At 41.5% G+C, this 25,110-nt stretch overlaps 1 protein-coding gene across 1 annotated transcript in view; it reads right to left on the reverse strand.

The window, feature by feature from the left end:
* Positions 1–25,110, reverse strand: part of AGBL1 (AGBL carboxypeptidase 1) — a 1,225,565-nt gene that overhangs the window by 656,649 nt on the left and 543,806 nt on the right. The window contains exons 20-21 of the mRNA XM_073569145.1: positions 11,795–11,926; positions 45–221 (exon numbers count right to left, since the gene is read on the reverse strand). Coding sequence (XP_073425246.1) covers positions 45–221; positions 11,795–11,926 — 309 coding nt within the window. The remainder of the gene's footprint in view (positions 1–44; positions 222–11,794; positions 11,927–25,110) is intronic.

The raw sequence follows: 25,110 nt of genomic DNA on the forward strand, positions 1-25,110 counted from the left end.
ATTGTAACAGACTGCTGAAAAAGATCAAGATGAGTATTGCATACCTTGTATGGCCCTTGATTGAATCCACAATAGGTGCTCTCCATGGTGTAGCTTCTTAACACACGAATGTCATGCCATACCACAACGCGGGCTGTTGATGCTCTTGCCTTTTCCACTAAAAAGCTGCTGTGTGACATTGAGAACGCAGGAGCGATTTTATCAAGAATTTTAGGTAAAGTCTAAATGAGTAATTGACAAGACAAACAAAAAAAAAAAACTTATTTGGAATTGTGAAATTTTAATCTATTTGTCATATTTGTCATAGCTAAAAAATATAAAAAATTATATTTACAATACTATCGGAAGACTTCCACATTACAACTACAGCTGTAGTTTTTATAACCTCCTAGTTTAACTCCAAATGCATTAAAACAGAGCTATAACATTCCATTCTTCAGAAAAGTTTTTCTACAAGATTTTTACATGCGTCTACAAGATTTTTTGTCTGTTTACCCATGAGAGTATTTTGTGAAGTCAGACACTAATATTGGGCAAGATGGCCAGGCTCACAGTGTCCATTCTAGTTCATCGCAAAGGTGTTGGATGAGGCTGAAGTCAGGGCTCTGTTCCACCAGTCAAGTTCTCCCACATCAAACCAGTAACCATGCCATTTTAGGACTTGCTTTAAGTCACTGGGGCACAGTCAAAAACGGCCTTCCTCAAACTGCTCTTATAAAGTTGGAAGCATACAGTTGGCCAAAATGTCTTAGTATGCTGAAGCATTAACATTTCCCTTCACTGAAACTGAGGGGCCTCAGCTAACCCCCTGAAACAACCATATAGCACTATCCTCCTCTAAAATTTACAGATAGCACAATGCCATCAGGCAGCTAATGTTGTCTTGGCTTTCACCAAACACGGACTCTACCAGCAGATTGTCAGAGCATGAGTCATCATTTACCAGAAGACATTTTAGTGCTCTAGTGTCCAGCAATGGTGAACTTTATTCCACTCTAAACGCTGGCATTTTGTTTGGTGCTCTAAGGCTGGTATACAGCTGCTTGACAATGCAAGCTCGTGCCATAAAGATCCTGGTGCAATTTTTGAGCTGATTTTAATACCAGAGGAGGCTTTAAACTGTGTGGTTACAGAGTCAGCAGAACTTTTGGAAATTTTAACCTCTTCATGCCTCAGCACTCGGTGATTCCATTCGGTAACTTTACATGAATGACACTATATGGCTGGGTTGCTGTAGCTCCTAAATGCTTCCACTTTTCAGTAATAATAATTTTTCTTCTGTGGCAACTGAGTGACAAACCTAACTCAGTGACAAAGACGTTTGCCCCAAGACTACATTTGAAAATAGGCAAATATTGGCTGAACAGGGAACATTTTATGCTATAGAAATATATTTTCTATGTTTGCAGTGAGGGAACAAGCCACTGGCTGATAACATTTCATGAAGGCAATTTGTATGTTTGGTTATTTCTTACTATGAGGTACTGTAGTGCACCACAGAATGACCGAAGAATAACACAATTCCCACTTAATTCATTGTCTATGTTTTGAACGGACATGTCCACTAGTTTACATAAATTATATAAATGATCTCTTATATTGCTCACTATTCTGCCTTAGGGCTCATACAGACAAGTGCTTTATCGGTTTGAATGCAATCCAACAAAACATTGGATCGTACTCAGACCACAGTTATGTAATGGGGCAATGTACATGACCATTTTTTTCCTTGGACAAACCGGCGGCAAGCCCAAGTTGAATCCATTTATCGGAAGGCACTTGACCATATAAGTCAATGAGTTGATGGAAAACATCGGACCACTCGCCGATGACTTCTGAGTTCAGTCCGATTTCCATAAACTAACAGAAAGGAGAAGCTGGAGAATTTTTTTTCTTCATCTCAGCATCTGAGAGAATTGGATCACACTGTGATTGCACTGTTATGAAACTCTGATTAGCGTGTGATCAAAGTGTGATTAGCATTATCGGACCGATTCTCTCGGATGAGAGAAATATGTTGGTTTGACCCTAACCTTAAAAAGAGGGTCCTATAGAATAAGTATATTTTTCTATGAGCTCAGAAGTCACCAATTAATGGAGTATGGTTAAAAAAAACAACTCCTTAATCTTTACATTTGAGTTATACTTTGGCCTGTTTAATTGTGACTTATGCCAATAGATTAAGATGAATACAAACTAATTATATGAATAACAGTTCTTTGTTATAAACATAATCATCTCCATAATTAAAGAGAGTCTGTCACCAGGCTTTTTCTATCCCACCTGACAATAGCATGATTTAGGGGCAGGGACCGATACCTGCGATGTATCATTTACCGGGCTGCTTGCTATAGTTTTGATAAAAATCTGTGGGCTTTTTACTTCAAGATTTTATTCATTTTTTGGAAAAGAAAAATAATGAGCAATTTACCAATGTGGCTGTAAGGTAAACAGAAACGAGCAAGAACTTCAATGCATATAAAATTAAAGGAAATAAAATGATGAGTACTATGTAAAGGTTGCTAATTAATATAATCCATAAATACCGCAAGTAGATACTAGTGGAGTAAAAAAGAGTAAGAGGGTAAGGAGGAGCCATGGGGGACCTTAAGTCAATGCCTGATAAGACCAAGATGACAATGAGGAAACACAGGATATCGATCCACCAATTCCTTTCTCATTTGATGTCTAATGATCACTTGTTGACCGGTGCAATCTGATGCAGCTGACGTCTAACATTACATGCCTGTCCTAACAGATTGCTCAGGTTAGTTTAATCTGAGCAATAGCTTATTGCGTCTCTCGGATAATATCCTATTTTTGCTCTCATTTCTACTACAGCTTGTTTGAAGATGAAAAATAGGGACTCTTTAGGGATCATCTCAGAATATTCAGAAAGGCCAGGGAGGTGAGGAAAGCTTCCCAATGAAACCATTTGGTATTGGTTGTAGAAATTTCTTCCCGCTTTTGAGCTATCGGTTTCTCCATAGTTTGAACTTCAGCAATTTCCGCAAAGCATTCTTCTAAAGAAGGGGGTCCACTGATTCCTAGCGGTGGTTGATTATTTTTCTAGCCACTTGGAGGAGATGCCTTAATAAGGATTTTTTTGTAAACCAATTTGGGCATACAGAACATATACTGTAAAACTAAATAGCTTCTGGGGTCCTTGAGATTGTTACCCCAGTTATTTCATGTGCAATCTTGAGAACTCCATCTCAAAAAGTGCTCATAAGTGGGCAGGCTCACCATATACATGACATCGCCCCCTTGTTTGTCCCACAACGTCAACATATATTAGAAACTTCAGGAAAACACTTATGCAGCACAGAGGGAACTTTGTCACATCTTGAGACAATTTTATAACTTGTCTCCTATGATTTAGTGACTATTACAGACTTCTGAGACAGAAAGAAACATTTATCCCACTGATCTTTTGCAAGTGTTAGATGAAATTCAGACTTCCAAGCTCTGCAAAATGGAGGTAGATTGGTCAGGTCCGAATCAATCAACAATCTGTAAATACCTAAGATGGCAGGGGGGGGCAAGAGGGCCACACACCACTGTTTTAAGTAGGATATAGGATGAGCAGACTCCATATGCTTAATTAGTGAAGAGCTGTGCTGTGATTGAACATATTCAAAGTCATGTTTTGTCTTACAAGGAAAGGTCACCCAAGATAGTGGAGAGGCGTAGGAGCATATTCTCTTGGGCAACTTGGTAGGTGCACAGCGGTGTCTTTTTAATTTATCAGGAAAGGATTTGTGGCAACATACAGTGGAAAAAACAGGTTATTGGTTGTAGGTATTAACAGGTCGTGCTGGTTAATCAGAATGCCTCTTATACTTGGTGTATAAATTATTTTAGTGTCTGCCTGACACTACATGAAATCAGAATGTTACTTTACATTATAGAGGGGCAATTCCATGGTATAGAGGCTGATAACACTGAGCAAATATTCTGTGCAATACAAATCCAAAGTTTTGATTTGGAGGAATGTATCAAGTCTAGTATCCTAACATATGCAGACACTAAATTATATTGGCGGCAGTCATATAGTTTTACACCACCAATGTCTTTAGGGCAAGTTAGAATATTATTTTGCATCCTTGGCCGACCTATTAACCAAACAAACTGACCAAAGATATGTTGAATTTTGACCTAGTAAGAGGAAAATGTATTTCGATGGTTTGCAGCAAATATTACGTCCTGGGTAAGACCGTCATTTTTGGATATTAATCCTGCTAAACTAGGAAAATTCTCCTTAATTCTAGGAACTGATATCTTCCTCTAACTTGGACAAAATTTTATGAAAGTTGAGTGTGAGAAACTTCAAAAGGTCTGAAGGGATTTTGATGCCCAAACAGCTAATATTGTTGTGTGGGAGCCACTTAAAGGGGAAAATTATTGAGAGACGGAGATATTTAATGAGCAAGATTTATCCATGTTTATCTTGAAGTTGGACCATTTCCCAAAGCACGCTAATTCAAACCTCAAAGAAGGGATAGGTATTTGAGTGTTTATAATATATATTAGTAGGTTGTCATCAAAATGCGGAAAATTTATATTAATGACCTGTAATTTTAGGACTGCGTATGTTGTGATTGGCGCGTATAGCCTCCAGAAGATGTTCCATGATTAGTATTTATAACAGGGAGGAAATGGGGCAGCCCTGTCGGTGCCATTATTTATGGAAAAAAATCTGATAGCGTAGCATACATTTTTTTATTTTGCCCTTTGGTGGAGGGCAGGTATTTTGGTTTTGAATGTTGGACCAATGCCAATATGGTCCAAAGTTTGGGAAAGAGAAGACCAAAAAGTTTGGTCAAAAGTCTGTATTAATGGAAAAGCAATGTCTATTAATATTGAGCCAAAAGTAGCCTGGTTGGGGTCATAATATTAATAATAGTGTATAATTGGCCTTTGATGGAAAGTGAAAGAATATATCTTGCCTCAGTATCAATGGTACAATCAACAGTTTGGCGTGTCAACTATTTATGGATCGCTATCTCCACCCCTTTCAATTTGGGTTTTTGGCAAAATGCAGGTTGTAAAGTGTTTGTGTTTGATCTTTGGTGAGTGGTGAGATTTAAAGTGTGTTTCTTGGAAACACAATATCTACCTTACGCTGATGGAAGTGATAAAGAATCTGTGTGTTTTTCGGGGGTATTGAGTCCTTTTGCGTTTAAAGAAGTGATATTCATGTCCAAAGATAAAATATAGACTGACTGCAAGGGAGCTGGAGGGACATTAACATGGTCAGTTTGTCAGGCTTCTGAGAACGTTGTGGATGATGTAGAGGGAAGTGGGGGTGAGTAATTCCAGTAAGAGTCTGCAGACCATCTTGCTGGAGAGTTGGGCTGGGGCCCCAGGTGAGGGGCAGCCAAAGTGATGACCTCATGTTCCATAGAATGAGACCAATTTGGTGGATTATTTCCCTTATTAAGGGATATTTGCAACAGCAAAGTGTGCCTGATGTGTGAGGCCAGCACCAGGTCAGGGGAGTAAGACCTAGTAGTGTGTTTGGGGCCACGTAAAAACAGTGTAATTTCAATGTATGTACTACAAGGGGCATCGCTTTTTTCCTTGGCAATACAGGGGATCAGTATGAAGGGGATCTCCTAAATTTATGGGGATTGTGACCATTCCATGTGGTGATGTCTGCCTCAAGTGGCAGGAGTTGGTAGGTGTTTGTGCAGCTTGGAAACATGTGGCTGATGCACCTGAACCATTTCGAACGTGTGAGGAACACCATCTAAAGGGCAGAAGGTCTCTACTACAGGTTTCTGTCAGCAGCGGGACCTGTTGGGGCTATCTCCCCCATTTCCTGTGTCGTAGAGGGATCAGAGCAGGGAGTGGTGGCCAACTAGCAGTGGTTCAGGGAGCCTCTTTGACAGAGGCAACATTGATCCCTGAGGACTCTGTCCCAATGCAGGACCCAGTGGGATCACCTCAGGAGATTGCCAGGTAAGGAATTCCCTCTGGGGTGATCTTCCGACCTGCTGTGTCCCAGCGGCATTGGTAGAGATGCTGGGTAAGGAGCGGCGGCTATCTTGTAATGGCGTGGATCCCTCTAATGATGTGGCCATAATGGGAGCCAAGGGTACTGATTTACTAGTGAGATCTAGGTGGGGTTCCCCATCCTGTTGTATGAGTGGCAAGACCTTTGGAGCCAACTCATTGGTGCCCTGTCTCTTAGCCAGAACGGGAGTAATATGGATGGCTTTATACAGTGGCATTTGGGGTGAGAGTCCCTGGTACTGCTGTTGAGGACAGAATGTAGATTGGGTCCTGACCTTTTTCTCAGTATTTTTTCCATATTAGGTGACAGATGCTGGCAATTATGTAAAGAAAGGCTGAAGAGCCAAAAGACATTCAGCTTTCCGTGTGCACTGTGCATAGGCAGAAAGCTGCCAACTAATGGCAGAGCGGGGTTATGCAGAACTCATAAAAATGGAAGATTACCGGCAAAAGGTTTAGTAGCCCTCTACTGATAATTACCGTATATACTTATGTATAAGCCGACCTGTGTATAAGCCGACCCCCTAATTTTGTCACAAAAAAATGGGAAAACTTATTGACTGGCGTATAAGCCGAGGGTGCACAGTGAGTGGCCCAAGATAATGTTGCACAGGGAGTGGCCCCAGATAATGCTGCACAGTGAGTGGCCCCAGATAATGCTGCACAGTGAGTGGCCCCAGATAATGCTGCACAGTGAGTGGCCCCAGATAATGCTGCACAGTGAGTGGCCCAGTTATCTGCACAGTGAGTGGCCCCAGTTTTTCTGCACAGTGAGTGGCCCCAGTTATCTGCACAGTGTGTGGCCCCAGTTATCTGCACAGTGTGTGGCCCCAGTTATCTGCACAATGTGTGACCCCAGTTATGCTGCAGAGTGAGTGGCCCCAGTTTTGCTGCACAGTGAGTGGCCTCATCATATTGCTGCTGCCGATGCCTCCATTACAAAAAAAAACTGTATACTCCCCTCCGTCGCTGCCCCCTGCTCATCAGTATGGCGGGCTCTGCAGTGACTGTGCAGGCAGAGGGCGCAATTGCGCACTCTGACCTGAGTGTCACTGCAGAGGACGCAAGACAGCAGAGCGACCCCCCCATTCATACTCACCCGGTCCTGGCGCTTGTCTCTGCAGTGCAGCCCCCCTGCTTGTTCCATGTCCCATGCTTGTTCAAGGGGAAGAGCCTTGAGGAGATCATTTGCATTTGGCTCATCTTTCATTGTTTTAAAGAAATCTCAATATGGAAGAGGCCAGGAGCCATTTGGTGAGCTGCATGTCTTGCTACATGTTCACAGACTTACCAGTGGAAAAGCCAAACTTCACATGCCACAAATGCAAGCTTGTGTCCCTGTTGGAGGAAAAGTTGCAAAATCTCGAAGAGAGGTTAACTACATTGAAGATCATTAAGGAAGGTGAAGAGTTCTTAGACAGAGCAGAATTATCTCTTCATGTTACAGAAAGAGAAGAAATTCGAAGTGCACCAGAAGAAACAGAGGAATGGAGACATGTGACCCAGAGAAGCAGGAGGATCAGGAGGCATTCAGCACCCATACTTCTCAGGAACCAGTACCAGGCTCTCACGCAGGAAAATGATGAAGAAATACATCAGGATAAGAGTTTGCCCACAAACAGCAACCTTGTACGCCCTCAGAGTCCTCCTGGATGGAGAAAGAAAAATGTTGTGAAGAAGAAACGGAGAGTGGTGGTCATGGGGGATTCCCTGTTGAGAGGAACAGAGGCCGCTATCTGCAGACCGGATATAACTTCAAGAGAAATGTGCTGTCTTCCAGGTGCAAAAATTGAAGATGTGTCTGACAGGATATCACGAATCTTCAGACCTACAGATGACTACCCATTCCTGCTACTACATGTGGGGACAAATGACACCACAAGAAACGACCTGGAAACCATCTGCAGAGACTTTGAAGACTTAGGCAAGAAAGTGAAAGAACTGGGAGCGCAGGTGGTCTTCTCTTCCATCCTCCCTGTGGATGGCCATGGAACAAGGAGGTGGAATAAGATTCTGCAGGTGAGCAACTGGCTACGTCGATGGTGCCGTCAGCAACAATTTGGATTTATGGATCACGGAGTGAATTACCTTTACGATGGACTACTTGCTAGAGATGGGGTGCACCTTACGAAGACTGGAAAACATGTATTTGGAAGTCGCCTTGCTGCACTTGTAAGGAGAACTTTAAACTAGAACAACATGGGAAGGGAAGCAAAAGACCAGAAAAAGCCATACACCTGACAAATGTTATTGAGAACTCTGCTATTAGAAGTGGAAAGGAAGTACAAAGACAAAAGAATCTAATTAATAAAAATATTGGAGAAAGAGAAACCAATCTCAAACTAAAATGTTTCTATACTAATGCACAAAGCATGGGCAACAAACAAGGAGAACTGGAACTACTAACACAGGAAAAGAAATATGATGTCATTGGAATCACTGAAACTTGGTGGGACAATACACATGATTGGAATACAAGACTTGAAGGATACAACTTTTTTGCAAGAAACAGACTTCATAAACGAGGAGGAGGAGTCGCATTGTATGTTAGAAATGCGTATATCTGCACAGAGATCCAAGCTTCAGAGACTGGGAGTTCTGTGGAAACTGTTTGGGTAAGAATACAAGGAAGAGATTGGACACCATTGTAGGCTTTTACTCCAGGCCGCCTGTGCAAGCTGAAGATATGGATGAACTCTTTATGCATCAAATGGCCAAGTTCTCCAAAAAATATGACATAGTTGTCATGGGAGATTTCAACTATCCAGACATTTGTTGGGAATCTCTCTCAGGCAAAACTAACAGGTCAAGGAAATTCTTATCCTCTCTTGCTGACAACTTTGTCTTCCAAAAGGTAGGGGAGAAAACAAGGGGAACTGCTGCCTTGGATCTAATCCTTATAAACAGGGAGGAAATGGTTGAGGAGGTAAAAGTGGCTGGGACCCTAGGAGGTAGCGACCATGCTATTTTAAAATTTTTGATAACTAGAGGAGGAAAACCTGTGAAGACTCAGACATCAAGGTTTGATTTCAGAAAGGCAGATTTTAAGGGATTCAGAAAGAGAATTGGAGGGATCCAATGGCTGGATATCCTTAAAGACAAAAATGTCAAGGAAGGATGGGAAATCTTGAAAAATGAAATTCTCAAAGCACAATTGTTAACAATTCCGAAAAGAGGGAAGAATAGGAAGCATTTAAGGAAACCAGGATGGATGAACACAGAACTTAAGCACATGCTAAAAAGGAAGAAAAAAATGTTTATAAAATGGAAAGAGGGAGGCATATCTAAAGAAGAATATAATGCTGTGTGCAGAACCTGCAGGGCACAAATGAGATTACTAAAGCTGACAATGAATTGAAGCTTGCAAGAGATGTAGGATTTTTACAGGATGAAAATGATGAAATGGTACGACAGGATATTGAGAAGGCCGAACTTTTAAATTCCTATTTTGCATCTGTTTTCTCTCAGAAAGGAAATGTAACATCAACTGTTCTTCACTGTCTTATTAAGGGAATAGAGGAATCCAGGATATCTAGAAAGATAGTGAGGAAACACTTAGCTAACCTAAATTAATTCAAGTCTCCAGGTCCAGATGAATTACACCCCAGAGTACTGAAGCAGATAGCAGAAGAAATTATTGAACCCCTCTACATAATCTTTGAAAATTCTTGGAGAACAGGAGAAGTCCCAGAAGACTGGAGAAGAGCAAATGTTGTTCCTATCTTCAAAAAGGGGAAGAAGGTGGACCCAGGCAACTATAGGCCGGTGAGTCTGACTTCTATACCAGGAAAGATCTTTGAACAAATTATTAAACAACATGTATGTCAGTACCTGGATAAGAATGAAGTGATTAAACAGAGTCAGCATGGGTTTGTAACTAATAAGTCATGTCAGACTAACTTAATTTCCTTCTATGACAGAATCACTGATTGGGTGGATCAAGGAAATGCTATAGATATAGTATATCTTGACTTCAGCAAAGCATTTGACAAAGTCTCTCATACAATCCTTATTAAAAAAATGACTAAGTATGGAATGGACAAGGCAACTGTTAGGTGGATTCATAACTGGCTTAGTGATCGGACCCAAAGAGTGGTCGTAAATGGCTGCACATCCAGTTGGAAGAATGTCTCAAGTGGGGTACCACAGGGCTCTGTCCTGGGCCCTGTATTGTTCAACATCTTTATCAATGATTTAGATGAAGGAATTGAGGGTAAACTGATTAAATTTGCTGATGACACAAAGCTAGGAGGGATAGATAATACTAGAGAAGAGAGAGAGAGGATTCAAAAAGATATAAATAAACTGGAGAAGTGGGCAGCAACTAACAGAATGGTTTTTAACAGGGAAAAATGCAAAGCACTACATCTGGGCAATAAAAATGAAAAAAGCATATACAGAATGGGAGGAATAGGCCTAAGCAACAGCACATGTGAAAAAGATTTGTGTATACTAATAGATCACAGACTGAATATGAGTCAACAGTGTGATGCAGCAGCAAAAAATGCAAATGCAATTCTAGGGTTCATACAGTCTAGATCACTTGAAGTCATTATTTCCCTCTACTCCTCTTTGGTCAGACCTCATCTGCAATATTGTGTCCAGTTTTGGGCACCACATTTTAAAAAAGACATCAACAAACTGGAGCAAGTTCAGAAAAGAGCAACCAGAATGGTGACCGGTCTGCAAACCCTGTCTTATGAGGAAAGGTTGCAGGATTTGGGATTGTTTAGTTTGCAAAAGAGAAGACTGAGAGGAGACTTAATAGCTGTCTACAAATATCTAAAGGGCTGTCACATTGTAGAAGGATCAACTTTATTCTCATTTGCACAAGGAAAGACTAGAAGCAATGGGATGAAACTGAATGGGAGGAGACACAGATTAGATATTAGAAAAAACTTTTTGACAGTTAGAGTGATCAATGAGTGGAACAAGCTGCCACGAGAAGTGGTGAGTTCTCCTTCAATGGAAGTCTTCAAACAGAGGCTGGACAGCCATCTGACTGGGATGATTTAGCGAATCCTGCTTTGAACAGGGGGTTGGACCAGATGGCCCAGGAGGTGCCTTCCAACTCTACCATTCTATGATTCTATGTTCTCAGCACGCTGCTGCTCTCTTCCTGCTGCTCTGTTCCTGCTTCAACGGTCACATGGTGCCGCTCATTAAATATGCGCATATTCATGAGTTTAATGAGCTGTACCACGTGACCGCTGACGCAGGAAGGAAGAGCAGCGCTGAGAACATGGAACAAGCAGGGGGGCTGCAGAGAGTGAGTATGATTTCTGACAACCCCGCTCCCCCTCCCCCGACGATCCCCCCAGTATATGACTCGTGCATAAGCCGAGAGGGGAACTTTCAGCCCAAAAAAATGGGCTGAAAACCTCGGCTTATACACGAGTATATACGGTAGTTACCTGTTGATAAAACTGTGACTTTCTTAAAACTACTGCAAGCACCTAATAAATGACACATTGGTGGAGTCAGGGTCTTTTTCTATTCATTATTCTGCTTTCAGATTAGGTGGCAAAATCCTGGTGCAGGATTCTCTTTAACAAAGTGAGATTACTGATATATAAATACACTTAGAAGGAAATATGGAATGGTATTTTGCAGACATTCTAGTATATGAAAGAAAACAAATTTGTTATTGAAAATTCTACAGTATATGTAAGTTATATAGTAAAAAGTTGTTGTGTGGTATGCACTCTATAAACTAACAGCCATTGTGTTTCTCGGCACTAATACAGCGATCGCGTAATTACTTAAGTATACATACCCTGTATCCAACATCCTCCAAAAGGACAGACGAATCCACTACACATCCAGCTTGCCACAAGGTCTCCTTTATGCTGCATCCATAGAAAAACACATTCTTTCTTTGCGAATGGCCGTGGTAATCACAGAAAACCTGCAGACAAAGATAACATTTAAATACTAAACGCATCAGCTTTTATGTGCTTCCCTTATGTTTACCAAGTTTTTTTTTTATTGAGAACATTTCCTTTCAATCAATTCATTTTTTACTCTTTTATTCAATTATAGGCTGCCTGTTTTAACACCTTCCAGCCATAATTTAATTCGCTGCCGCTAAAAGGGGAAAGGGCTTCTTTGCTGAAGGCAAGAGCTGCAGGGGTGACCTGATAAGTGATGGGCGAGATCTATGTTATCTAAGTATCATAAAATAACAAACAATGCATAATACATAACAGAGTCATTAAAGACGACCCATGAAGTGAATGGCGATTGCTACTAGATTATTATTTCAATTAGAACCTGTGCACAAGTGCAGGTTGTCCAAGCACTGTAACCGTTTCGATGAATTTCTTCAGAAAAAAAAAATCTGATATGAACAAGAAGAAAAAAGTAATTCTCTGGAGAAAGCTGATTGCAAGTCAGTCTGCTCCACGTCCTGGTTGGCAATTCTCCATAAATCACAGTACGGAGAGGTGTTTTGTTTCTTAAAAATGACAACCCAAAATAACGAAAAAACAAATGTTATTCTGCTATTATAGATATGTTGTATGAATAATAATAGAATATTGCCATGTAATTATCTTTGTAAACGATATATCTCATGCACCACTCCTTAACCCGTGCTGCAATCTTTGTCCAGCTCTTCCACTTGTGTGAAAACTGTATGCAATCCAAGAATCCAAGGCATCGGGAAATCTTTTCCAAACAACTTTTATTGAAATCAGTGTACACACAGGAAAAATATGTTTTGGCCACACAGGGCCTCTATCAAGCCAAGAAAGAAATGCATAATCATATACACAGAACAGGAACTATTTAAAGTAAATCAGACCACTGCCTTTAATTCCTCCTATTAGTCCAACCTCAGTTACCGAAGAGACACTACATACAGTCATGGCAGAAAAGTGTTGGAAACCTTGAAATTGTTCCTGAAAATGAAGTATTTTTCCCTGAAAATGATTGCAATTACACACATTTTTGTCATATACTTGGTTATTTTGTTTTGAGCATATTAGAACATCATAAGAAAGAGAAAAAAAGCAAATTGGATATAATTTCACACTAAACTCCAAAAATGCACTGGACAAAATTGCTGGCACCCTCAACTTAATACTTGGTTGCACGCCTTTTGGAATAATTAACTTCAATCAAACACTTCCTATAACCATCAGCAAGCTTCTTACACCTCTCAAAAGGAATTTTGGACTACTCTTCTTTTGTAAACTACTCCACGTTTCTCATGTCTGAAGGGCGCCTTTTCCCAACAACAATTTTAAGATCTATCCAAAGGTGTTAATTGGGATTTTGATTTGGACTCATGGCTGGCCACTTCAGAACTATCCAGCACTTTGTTTCTTTCCATTTCTGTGTGCTTCTTGCAGTATGTTTGGGGTCATTGTCCTGCTCGGAGACCCATGACCTAGGATGCAAACCCAGCTTTCTGACTCTGAGCACTATATTCCAACTTAAAATCCTTTGGTAATCATCAGAATTCATGATGCTTTGTGCAAAGTCAAGGCACCCAGTTAAAGAGGCCACAAAAGAACCCCAAAACATCTTTGAACCTCCACTATATTTTACTGTAGGTATTGTGTTCTTTTCTTTGTAGGCCTCTTTCCATTTTCAATAAACAGCAGAATAATGTGCTTTACAAAAAGCTCTACTTTGGTCTCATCTGTCCACAAGACTCCCAGAATAATTTTAACTTACTCATTTACATTTTGGCAAACTGCAGTCTAGCTTTTTTATGCCTCTGTGTCAGCAGTGGGGTCCTCCAGGGTTTCCTGCCACAGTGTTTCACTTCATTCAAGTGCCAACACATAGTTTGAGCTGACACTGATGCACACTGGGCCGGAAGAATAACTTGAATTTATTTGGAATTTGATTGGTGCTACTTATTCACCATCCAGACTAACCTACGTTGCAACCTTTCATCAATTTTTCCCTGCCGTCCACATTCAGGGAGATTATCTACAGTGGCATTGTCTATAAACTTCTTGATTATGCTGCACACCTTGGACAAAGGAACATCAAGATCTTTGGAGTTGGACTTGTAACCTTAAGATTGCTGATATTGTTCAACAATTTTGATTTTCAAGTATTTAGACAGTTCACGTCTCCTCTTTCTGTTCTCTATAATTAGTGTGACATACACAGACACACAATGCAAAGATTGAGTCAACTTCTCTCTTGTGATTTTCATATTGCCCACACCTGTTACTTTCCACAGGTGAGTTTGTACAAGCATCACATGCTTGAAACAAAGTTGCTAACCCACAAAGATGCCAACAATTGTGTCCCACCCATTTTTGAGGTCTTGTTTGAAAGTATGTCCAATTTGGCTTTTTTATGTTGATCCAATACACACAAAGGAAAAACATGTGTAAAACAAAACGAGTGTATTTGCAATAATTTTTCAGGAACAATTTCAAGGGTGCTAACACTTTCAGCCATGACTGTAAATAAAACAAGAATTAAACAGATATAAAAAGAAGACATCAAGAATCGCTGACTGAATAGTTATTGTAAATATTGCCACATGTACAATGGAGTATAAGATCATTTTTTTGTTCTGACACATTCTTTAACATAAGTATACACCCAGTGCCATCAAGCAAAACCTATATGTCGGTTCAAACCTATCTATTTGCTGGGGAGCACTGTCAAAAACCACTGGTTTAGGCACAGAAATAAAAATATGCAGGGGCAGGATACATTCTGTTTACAGGAGGATGCCAAAAATCCCTTTAGGATGTTGCACAGTAAGTGCTGCATATAGCATCCCACCCCTTCCATACATCTAAATAGATAATACAGCACCTTTTCACGTTTCAAACAGATCAATCAGATCAATCAGAGTAGGGCACATTGTGAAGTCATATTTATATATCATGTAACCACCACTGATACATGTAGTGTGTAGACCTGGCAGTCACCAGCATGTAACAGAAGCACCTACCATAATATTATTCCAATACTCCAGTGGTAGAATCGTGCGAGTCTCTCGCAACTGAGTATGAGCCCTTAAATGGACTACGGCAGACAGAGTATATATTGTTTTATTATTTTGATTGTTTGCAGGAGACGCGGGCGTCGGGGATTAGGTGTTCGGTGAGTATGTATATTGTATCGGATTTTTTAAAAAACATTTAAAAAAACAGATATTGCTTTTCACGCAGATTTCTGACGGTTGTTGTTTTGCTACAGCACATGTAGGTTAAAAATGTTAATACTCCTACGTAGGCTTGTGTGTGTGTCTCTCTTTATTTAATTCTTTATGTACCATTTTATTAATGAGGGTATCTGGCTGACAGCAGTTCATTACTAAACCTCGGGCTTGGAATTACATAATATATATATATATACAGTATATATATATATATATATATATAGAGAGAGAGAGAGAGTTATATTTTCTTTGTGTGTGTAAACATCATAAATTTTTACATGCTATGTAATGATATTATAATCTTCCATGGAGAATGAAACTGAAGAGGTTGAGCAAGGAAATGACATCACAATTCTTTTTTTTAACAATATATCTTTATTTAGCTCTATAGATTTACAAAAACGACAACGCATGAAAAAACACTATCTTACAGAGCCACTCCTTTTTTGCCCTGACTGTGTATTTTGGGTCATTGTCATGCTGGAAGACTCAGCCACGACCCATCTTCAATGCTCTTACTGAGGAAAGGAGGTTGTTGGGCAAACTCTCAAGATACATTATACCATCCACATCCCTCCAATACGGTGCAGTCGTCTTGTCCCCTTTGCAGAAAATCTCCTCCAAAGTATGATGTATCCCACACTGTGCTTCAAGGTTGAGACGGTGTTCTTTAGGTGAACAGGGGGACTTTATGTAACCTTGCAGGATCTTAATCCTTGATGGTGTAGGTTCTCCCGAGTAATTCTAGACTGATTCCTGAACTTTCTTAGAATCATCCTTACCCCACAAGGTGAGATCTTGCATGGAGCGCTAGACAGGAAGATTGACAGTCATCTTGTGTTTCTTACATTTTTTAATAAGAATGCCAACAGTTGTTGCTTTCTCACCAACCTGCTTGCCTATTGTCCAGCAGCCCATCCCAGCCTTGTGCAAGTCTACAAATTCTCCCCGATGTCCTTAGATAGCAATTTGATGACCGTGGTAGGGAGTCTGGAGTGTGATTGACTGACTGTGTGGACAAGTGTCTTAAAATACAGGTAGCGAGTTCAAACAGGTGCAATTAATACAGGTAATAAGTGGAGAGAAGCAGGGCTTCTTAAAGAAAAACTAACAGGTCTGTGAGAGCCAGAATTCTTTCTATTCGGGAGGTGATCAAATATTTATTTCATGCAATAAAATGCAATTAAGTTATTTAAAAATCTTACAATGTGGTTTTCTGGTTTTTGTTTTTAGATTCTGTCTCTCACAGTTGAAGTTTAAATACACTAAAAATTACAGACCTCTCCAGTCTTTGTAATTGGGAAAACGTGGAAAATCGGCAGTGTATCAAATACTTATTTTCCCCACTGTATATGGTTTTCCATGAGATTACAAGCATCCAGGATATTGGTTATCAGCAATTTACAGCAGTATTATTTTCATGTTTAGTTGTAAAAAGTGGAGGTATTTTTGTACAGTTTCTATTGTAGCTACTGTTAATTGTTTTACCGTTATTGCATAACTGGTATAGAAATCATACCATTACCACTACCAACAGCTATCTCAGCAGAATCTATAAGATATATTCTTCTATATTCTTCCCTTCAGTGGATACAAAATGTGCTTATATTCCTGGTGAGCTAAAATCAATGAGTTTTTAGGGGTGTAAGAAATCAGCATTACGTCGTCTTGTCATGCAATGGCGGGCCTAAGTCAGGAAGAACAGAGAGCCATACTTTTTATACTAATTTACAAATATTGACAATTTACCATGGATTCAGGCCAGGCGCTGCAGGTGCCTAAGAACAGAAATGCCCAGAGAAGAGGTAGCGCTGGGCTCATATCACTTGAATATTTTCCTGGCACTTACTACCTACCAGGCGTTTGCAATTGCTCTCAGCTCACATATAGGGTCCATGTGCTTGCTGAAATTATACTAAGTCTAATTCAATGAATGTGTTAGAGTATGCCAGGCAGCACAGCATGGAAGACTGGAGGAAAGTGCAAAACAATCTCTTAAAACATGCAGGCAATCAGAATGGCAGTGTTCCTGGCATAACCATGTTTTTTAAGATGCAAAAGAAATAAATAAAACCATTCTTCGCTGTAAAGTTTTTGCGGTTGAAAGTAATTTCAGTGTTAGGTATATAGTATAAAACTTCAGTGTGCACCCTTTTAATCTGCTAACTTTTCAGTTATTTCTTCATCATAACACAAGCTAGCTGATAGCATTTACTTGCAAGAATAATGATAGTCCTTGAACAATTTTTGTTACTTCGGAATGCAATAACATCGGTTATTACGTACCGGTATTAGGATTTTACGGAGTCCACGACAGCACCCACCGAGAGAGGGGATCCGCCCACCATCACGACAGGAACCTACAGATTAAAAGGGGGCAGTCCCCCTAGTCTCCTCAGTTGTGTTTCAGAGCATCAGAGGAACCGCCCATGGATTAGTACACAAAATATATCTTTTTCATCTTTATCATCTTATCAGTACCGTCATCAATATAGAGTGAAAATTTTAATAACACACCTTCCGTCAGAGTGTAAGAAATCCAGTGAATAATTATGGGAGGAACGTGCGGGTGCTGTCGTGAACTCCGTAAAATCCTATTACCGGTATGTAATAACCGGTTTTCCTATCGCCACAACAGCACCCACGAGAGATTTAAAAACTATCACCTGGGAAGTACCACAGTACTAAGTACTGATCGATCGAAGTTTCAAATGGGGGTGGATGAAAGATCAAGACGGTAGTGTCTATAAAAGGTGGAAGGTAATGGCGATGTTGCCACCTTACAAATCGACTCAATGGAGATGTCCTTTTCGGTACATGAAGATGCCATGGCTCATGCTGAGTGTGCCCTCACTTCTTCTGGCAGAGACTCTTCTTAAGTCAAATATGCCAGGCTGATAACATCTCTTATCCACCGAGCGATAGTGTTCTTTGTGACGCTCAACCCTTTTCTTTGACTCTGGAAGGAGACAAACAGCGCCCTACTCTGTCTCCAAGCCTGAGTTCTTCCTAACTACTTTGGTACAGCTCTCTTAAAATCTAGAGCATGGAGTCTTTGTTCTTCAGCTGTAGCAGGGCTATCATAGAAGCATGGTAAATAGATTTCCTGGCTCCTATGAAATTTCAATGTGACTTTAGGCAAATACGCTGGGTCAGGTTTTAAAACTATCTTGTCCTGATATACTTTCAAGAGGGGAGCATCCACTGACAACACCTGAATGTTACTGACCCGCCTGGCAGAAGTTTAGGCTACTAACAAAGTGGTCTTAACCCCTTCCCGACTCTCGCCGTACTAGTACTGCTCTGCGGGAACTGCATTTCCGACCAGAGCAGTACTAGTACGGCAGCCCGATCACCACAGCCTCATGATCAGCGCAACGGTGATCGGGTGCGGGTATCAGCTGTATGTGACAGCTGACACCCCACAACAACGCCCATGATTGGTGCTAGCATTTAAGTCCTCTGATGCTGCTGTCAGTACTGACAGCGGCATACAGAACAATCGCGCAGGGAGGGGGCTCCCTGCGCTCTCCCACCAGAACAAGACGATGTGATTGCATTGTTCCTGTGGTCTCCATGGCGACCCCGGCTCCAAGATGGCCCCGGGGTCCTTCCGGGTCCTGCAGTGAGGTGGCTTGTCAGTGCCTGCTAGCAAGCCTCCAACACTGCTTGTCAGATCGCTGATCTGACACAGTGCTGTGCAAAGTGTCAGATCAGCGATCTGACTTTATATAGTAATGTCCCAACCTGGGACAATGTAATAAAGTAAAAAATATATATATATAATGTGTAAAAATATTTTTTTTAAAAATCCCCAAAGAAAAAAAAAATATATATATATTTACAGTATGTAAATAAAAAACAATAAAAGTACACATATTTGGTATTGCCGCGTCCGTAACGACCCGACCTATAAAATTTTCCCACTAGTTAACCCCTTTAGTAAACACCGTAAAAAAAATAAGCAAAAAATGAGGCAAAAAACTGCTTTATCATCATACCGCCGAACAAAAAGTGGAATAACACGTGATCAAAAAGACAGATATCAATAAACGTTGTGCCGCTGAAAACATCATCTTGTCCCGCAAAAAACAAGCTGCCAAACAGCATCATCAGCAAAAAAATAAAAAAGTTATAGCTCTCAGAATAAAACGATGCAAAAATAATTATTTTGTTCTATAAAATAGTTTTTATTGTATAAAAACGCCAAAACATAAAAAAGATAAATGAAGTATCGTTGTAATTGTTCTGACCCAAAGAATAAAACTGCTTTATCAGTTTTGCCACATGCGGAACGGTATAAACGCCCCCCCAAAAGTAATTCATGAATTGCAGGTTGTAAAAAGCGATCAAAAAATGTCATGTGCCCAATAATGGTACCAATAAAAACATCAACTCGTCCCGCAAAAAAACAAAACCTCACATGACTCTGTGGGCTAAAATATGGAAAAATTATAGCTCTCAAAATGTGGTGGTGCAAAATCTATTTTTTGCAATAAAAAGCGTCTTTTAGTGTGTGACAGCTACCAAACATAAAAACTCGCTATAAAATCCCACTAAAAATACTAAATCAAACTCCCTTTATCACCCCCCTTAGGGAAAAACAATAAAATAAAAAAATGTATTTATTTCCATTTTCCCATTAGGGTCAGGGTTAGGGTCGGGGTTAGGGATGTGTTGGGGCTAGGGTTGGAGTTAGAATTGGGATTTTCCACTGTTTAAGCACATCAGGGGCTCTCCAAACACAACATTGCATCTAATTTAAATTCCAGCCAATTTTGCATTGAAAACTCAAATGGCGCTCCTTCCCTTCCGAGCTCTGCCATGCGCCCAAACAGTGGTTTACCCCCACATATGGGGTATCAGCATGCTCAGGACAAATTGTACAACAACTTTTGTGGTCCAATTTCTCCTGCTACCCTTGGTAAAATAAAACAAATTGGATCTGAATTTAATTTTTTGTGAAAAAAAGTTAAATATTCATTTTTTTAAACATTCCAAAAATTCCTGTGATGCACCTGAAGGGTTAATAAACTTCTTGAATGTGGTTTTGAGTACCTTGAAGGGTGCAGTTTTTAGAGTGCTGTCACTTTTGGCTATTTTCTATCATATAGACCCCTCAAAGTGACTTCAAATGTGATGTGGTCTCTAAAAAGATTGTTTTGAAAAATTTGTTGAAAAAATGAGAAATTGCTGGTCAACTTTTAACCCTTATAACTACCTAACAAAAAAAATTGGCTCCAAAATTGTGCTGATGTAAAGTAGACATGTGGGAAATGTTATTTATTAACTCTTTTGTTTTGTGCGATATGACTCTCTGATTTAAGGGCATAAAAATTAAAAGTTGCAAAATTGCAAAATTTTCAAAATTTTTGCCAAATTTCCAATTTTTTCACAAAAAAACCACAAATCATATCGAAGAACTTTTACTGCTGTCATAAAGTACAATATGTCATGAGAAAGCAATCTCAGAATCAGCAGGATCCATTGAAGCGTTCCAGCGTTATTACCTCATAAAGGGACAGTGATCAGAATTGCAAAAATTAGCTGGGTCAGAAAGGTGAAAACAGGCTGGGTCGCGAAGGGGTTAAGGGTCAACACCTTAGCTGAGGTCGAGTCTAACGTTTGAAGGGGTACCCGTCAATGCGTCTAGTACCAGGTTTAAATCCCATGGAGGTAATCTATCAATACGCACCGGGTTACTGCGCTCAAAGGCTTTTATGAATCTAGTGACCCACCTGTCCCCTGCTACATTATGATTATACAATGCCCCCAGTGCACTCTAAGGGTATTGACAGATAACCCCAATTCTCGGCCTTTCTGCAAGAACTCCAGAATTGCCGGAATCAGAATCTGGTCTGACAGGGGAGCTGAATAAGACAACAAAAATTTCTTCCAGGTTTTACAATAAATTTTTGTGGTAATCTCCTTCCTACTTGTTAGTAAAGTAGCAATTAGGGCTTCTGAAAACCCTCTACATTACGCCTCAGCAGCTCCCTCTCAAATTCCATGCCATCAAGTGGAGACCCTCCATCTGTGGATGATGGAATGGGCCTTGAGAGAGAAGCCCCGGCTTGTTGGTAGTACACACGGGTCAGTCATGAACAGTGCCCTCAGCCAGGAAAACAAAGGTCTCTTGGGCCAGAAGGGGCAATTAGTATCACTCTCGCTCTCTCCTCCTTGAGCTTCTTGAGGACTAACTGAATCAGACACATTGGTGGAAGCGCTTAGGCCAGGGTATAATCCCACCGGACACTGAGTGAGTCTACTACCTCTGGCTGATCTGATGCCTGTAGTGATGTAAACCTCCTGACCTGCATGTTGCTCCTCGTGGCAAAAAGGTCTATTTCCGGGAGGCCCCATAAGTGTACGATCTGCCTGAAAACCTGTCAGTCTAGGGACTATTCACCTTAGCGCAAGGAATGTCAACTAAGATAGTCCGTCTGAACATTGTGCTCCCCCTGATGTGAAGTGCCAACAGGGAAAGGAGGCGATCCTCGGCTATAGTTAGTATGTCGCCTGCGGTGGACATCAGTGATTGTGATCTTGTCCCCCTTGATGGTTTAAATAGGCTACTACTGTAGTGTTGTCGGTGTGTATCTGCACATGTGAATTTCGCAGAGCAGGCAGAAACTCTAGAAGCACATACTTTACCGCCTTGTGCTCTTCCAGTTTTGAGGAAAACCCTTCCTCTCCAGTTGTCCATCTCCCTTGGGCTAGTCTGTCTCCCATGTGAGCTCCCCACCCCAAGGGACTGGTGTCAGTGGTGACTATATTGTCAAGTACTATCCCCCACCGTACCCCTTTGGATAGATGCATCGGGTCCAGCCACCAGTATAGGCTGCTGACTGTGGCGACCGACAACTGCAATCTCCCTCCAAGGTGGCCCCCCAGCCTTCTTTATGCCTCGAGTACCTCGCTCTGCAGTGTTCTGGTGTGAAACTGAGCCCACTGTACAGCTGGCATGGAAGCTGTCAGAAAACCCAACAGGGACATTGCGCCTCTCTAGGATATATCTGGCTTGTCCATGACCCTTCTGGCTTTGTGGATGATGCCTAATTTTTGTCCTCCGGGAGAAAACAATGCTGAGCCACTGAGTCCAGGAGGATGCCGAGGAATTTTTGACAGGTCGAGGGGACTAGCCTTGATTTCTTCAGATTGACTAGCCAACCCAGATCCTACAAGGATGACATTATATAGTTCAGCCGAGTATTAAACTGGGCGGCTGACCCTCCCGCTATCAGGAAATAATCTAGGTATGGTATAACCAAGGTATCTTGTTCTCTTAAATGGGCCATCACTTCTGAGATCACTTTAGTAAATACCCATGGTGCCATGGAGAGACCAAATGGCATGGCAGTAAACTTAATGTGTCAAACCTGACTGCCTAGTCGTACCGCCACTCTGAGGTATTGCTGGTGGTCTCGGTGCATTGGCAGATGGTAATAGGCATCCTTTAGGTCCAGGACCGTCATAAAACACCTGGGAAATAGAAGCTTGGTTGCAGACTCGATGGACTACATCTTAAAGGTATGACACTGCATGAACGTATTTAGCTTCCGTAAATTTATGATGGTTCTATAAGAACCATCCAGTTTGGAAATCAGAAAGAGGGGAATAAAACCCCCTCTGGTTTCTAGGGACCTCAACCAGTACCCATTTTTCCCTTAATTGCAGAATCTCTATTTCCAGTACCCGCTGCTGATCAGGGGAGTTTCTTAGAGTTTTTAACCGGAAGGACTATGAAAAGGAGGATGAATGAACTCATCTTGCGTTGAGAAACATGTGATGGTGTCTCCGCGGCTTCTGTTTTGCATGTTTTACATATTTCCCATAAGGGATGGGGGCAGATCTCTAGAATCACTGCGTTGAGAAACACGTGATGGTGTCTCCGCAGTGTCGGATGTTGATCTCCATGAGTTCATTCATCCTCCTTTTCATAGTCTTTTTACTAGGCATTGCTCCTACCAGCCAGTTTCCTACTCCACACTGATGAGGGGCAATACCCCAAAACAGCTGTATGTGGATGGATACCATGTTTTGGCATAGGTGGTTTCCTTCATTGTAGACTGCCCTTCCCGTGGTTGTTCCTTCCCGGGCATAGATCTGGCTGGTCACTGCTTGCGTTGAGAAACATGTGATGGTGTCTCCGCGGCTTCTGTTTTGAATGTTTTACATATTTCCCATAAGGGATGGGGGCAGTGCTCTAGAATCACTGCGTTGAGAAACACGTGATGGTGTCTCCGCAGTGTCGGATGTTGATCTCCATGAGTTCATTCATCCTCCTTTTCATAGTCTTTTTACTAGGCATTGCTCCTACCAGCCAGTTTCCTACTCCACACTGATGAGGGGCAATACCCCGAAACAGCTGTATGTGGATGGATACCATGTTTTGGCATAGGTGGTTTCCTTCATTGTAGACTGCCCTTCCCGTGGTTGTTCCTTCCCGGGCAAAGACCTGGCTGGTCACTGCTTGCGTTGAGAAACATGTGATGGTGTCTCCGCTGCTTCTGTTTTGCATGTTTTACATATTTCCCATAAGGGATGGGGGCAGTGCTCTAGAATCACTGCATTGAGAAACACATGATGTGTCTCCACAGTGTCGGATGTTGATCTCCATGAGTTCATTCATCCTCCTTTTCATAGTCTTTTTACTAGGCATTGCTCCTACCAGCCAGTTTCCTACTCCACACTGATGAGGGGCAATACCCCGAAACAGCTGTATGTGGATGGATACCATGTTTTGGCATAGGTGGTTTCCTTCATTGTAGACTGCCCTTCCCGTGGTTGTTCCTTCCCGGGCAAAGACCTGGCTGGTCACTGCTTGCGTTGAGAAACATGTGATGGTGTCTCCGCGGCTTCTGTTTTGCATTTTTAACCGGAAGGAGTCTGGAGGGATACTCTGAAACTCCAACCTCAGTCCTGAGGAAATTATACTAAGGACCCAGGAGCTGGATGTTATACAGAGCCATTTATTATAGAATTATGATAATCTACCGCTCACCAGAAGGTCAGGGCTAGCGATAGTTGTGCCTACGCTTAGAGGATGAGGCTGCGCAGAAGTAGGCACCTTTCTGCTTCAGTTCCTCTGGCTCCCAGTCTCGGTTTCTATACCTCTTCTGGAATGACGACCGCTTCTTAAAGGTGTTCCTAAAAGTAGAGGTAAACAGTTTAGGGAACCCCATCTTCCTGTCGGATGCCTTCGTGAGGATTTCATCAAGCATGGGACCAAACAGGTACTCACCCAGCATGGTATGGCACTTAATTTCACCTTAGCCCGGGTGTCCCCTTTCCAGTCTTTTAACCAGAGTGCTCAGTGGGCAGTATTTGACAGGCCAGCAGACCAGGTGGCTAACCATAAAGAATCAACTGATGCATCTGCTAGGTAAGCCGCCCCTTCACGGATTTGTGAGTAGTCCAGCCACATATCTCTAGGTATCCCAGCCCGTATCTGATGCTCCAGCTGGTCCAGCCAGACTAACATAGATCTGACAATACAGTTACTTGCTGTTGCTGGTTTAAACGCCCCAGCCGATGACTCCCACACTCTCTTTAGGAGCATGTCTGCTTTACTGTCAAACAGATCTTTCAGATGACCGCCGTCCTCTAGGGGCAGCGCTGACTTCCTAGATGAGAAAGCTGCGGCTGCATCTACCTTGGGGACTTTTATGCACTTCGCCAGGACTTCATCTTCAATTGGGTATCTCCACTTTGATGCGGATGGCAGGAATGCCCTATTATCCTGCCTATCCCATTCCCTTTTTACTAGGTCTTTCACTGAGTCATTCACTGGAAAGGACTTACGACTCCTCTGACACAAGCCTGCAAGATCAGGTCCTGAGTGGAATTGGGTTCTTTACTGTCTGCAACTCCCATGTGGCCTGCACCGACCTCACTAAGGCATCCACATTTTCAACTGGGAAGCAAGGCCTTCCTTCCTCATCCGAAGA

This window comes from Dendrobates tinctorius, unplaced genomic scaffold (genome assembly GCF_039654945.1).
Source record: "Dendrobates tinctorius isolate UK_male_01 unplaced genomic scaffold, ASM3965494v1 ptg000022l, whole genome shotgun sequence".
NCBI classification, from domain to species: Eukaryota; Metazoa; Chordata; class Amphibia; order Anura; family Dendrobatidae; genus Dendrobates; species Dendrobates tinctorius.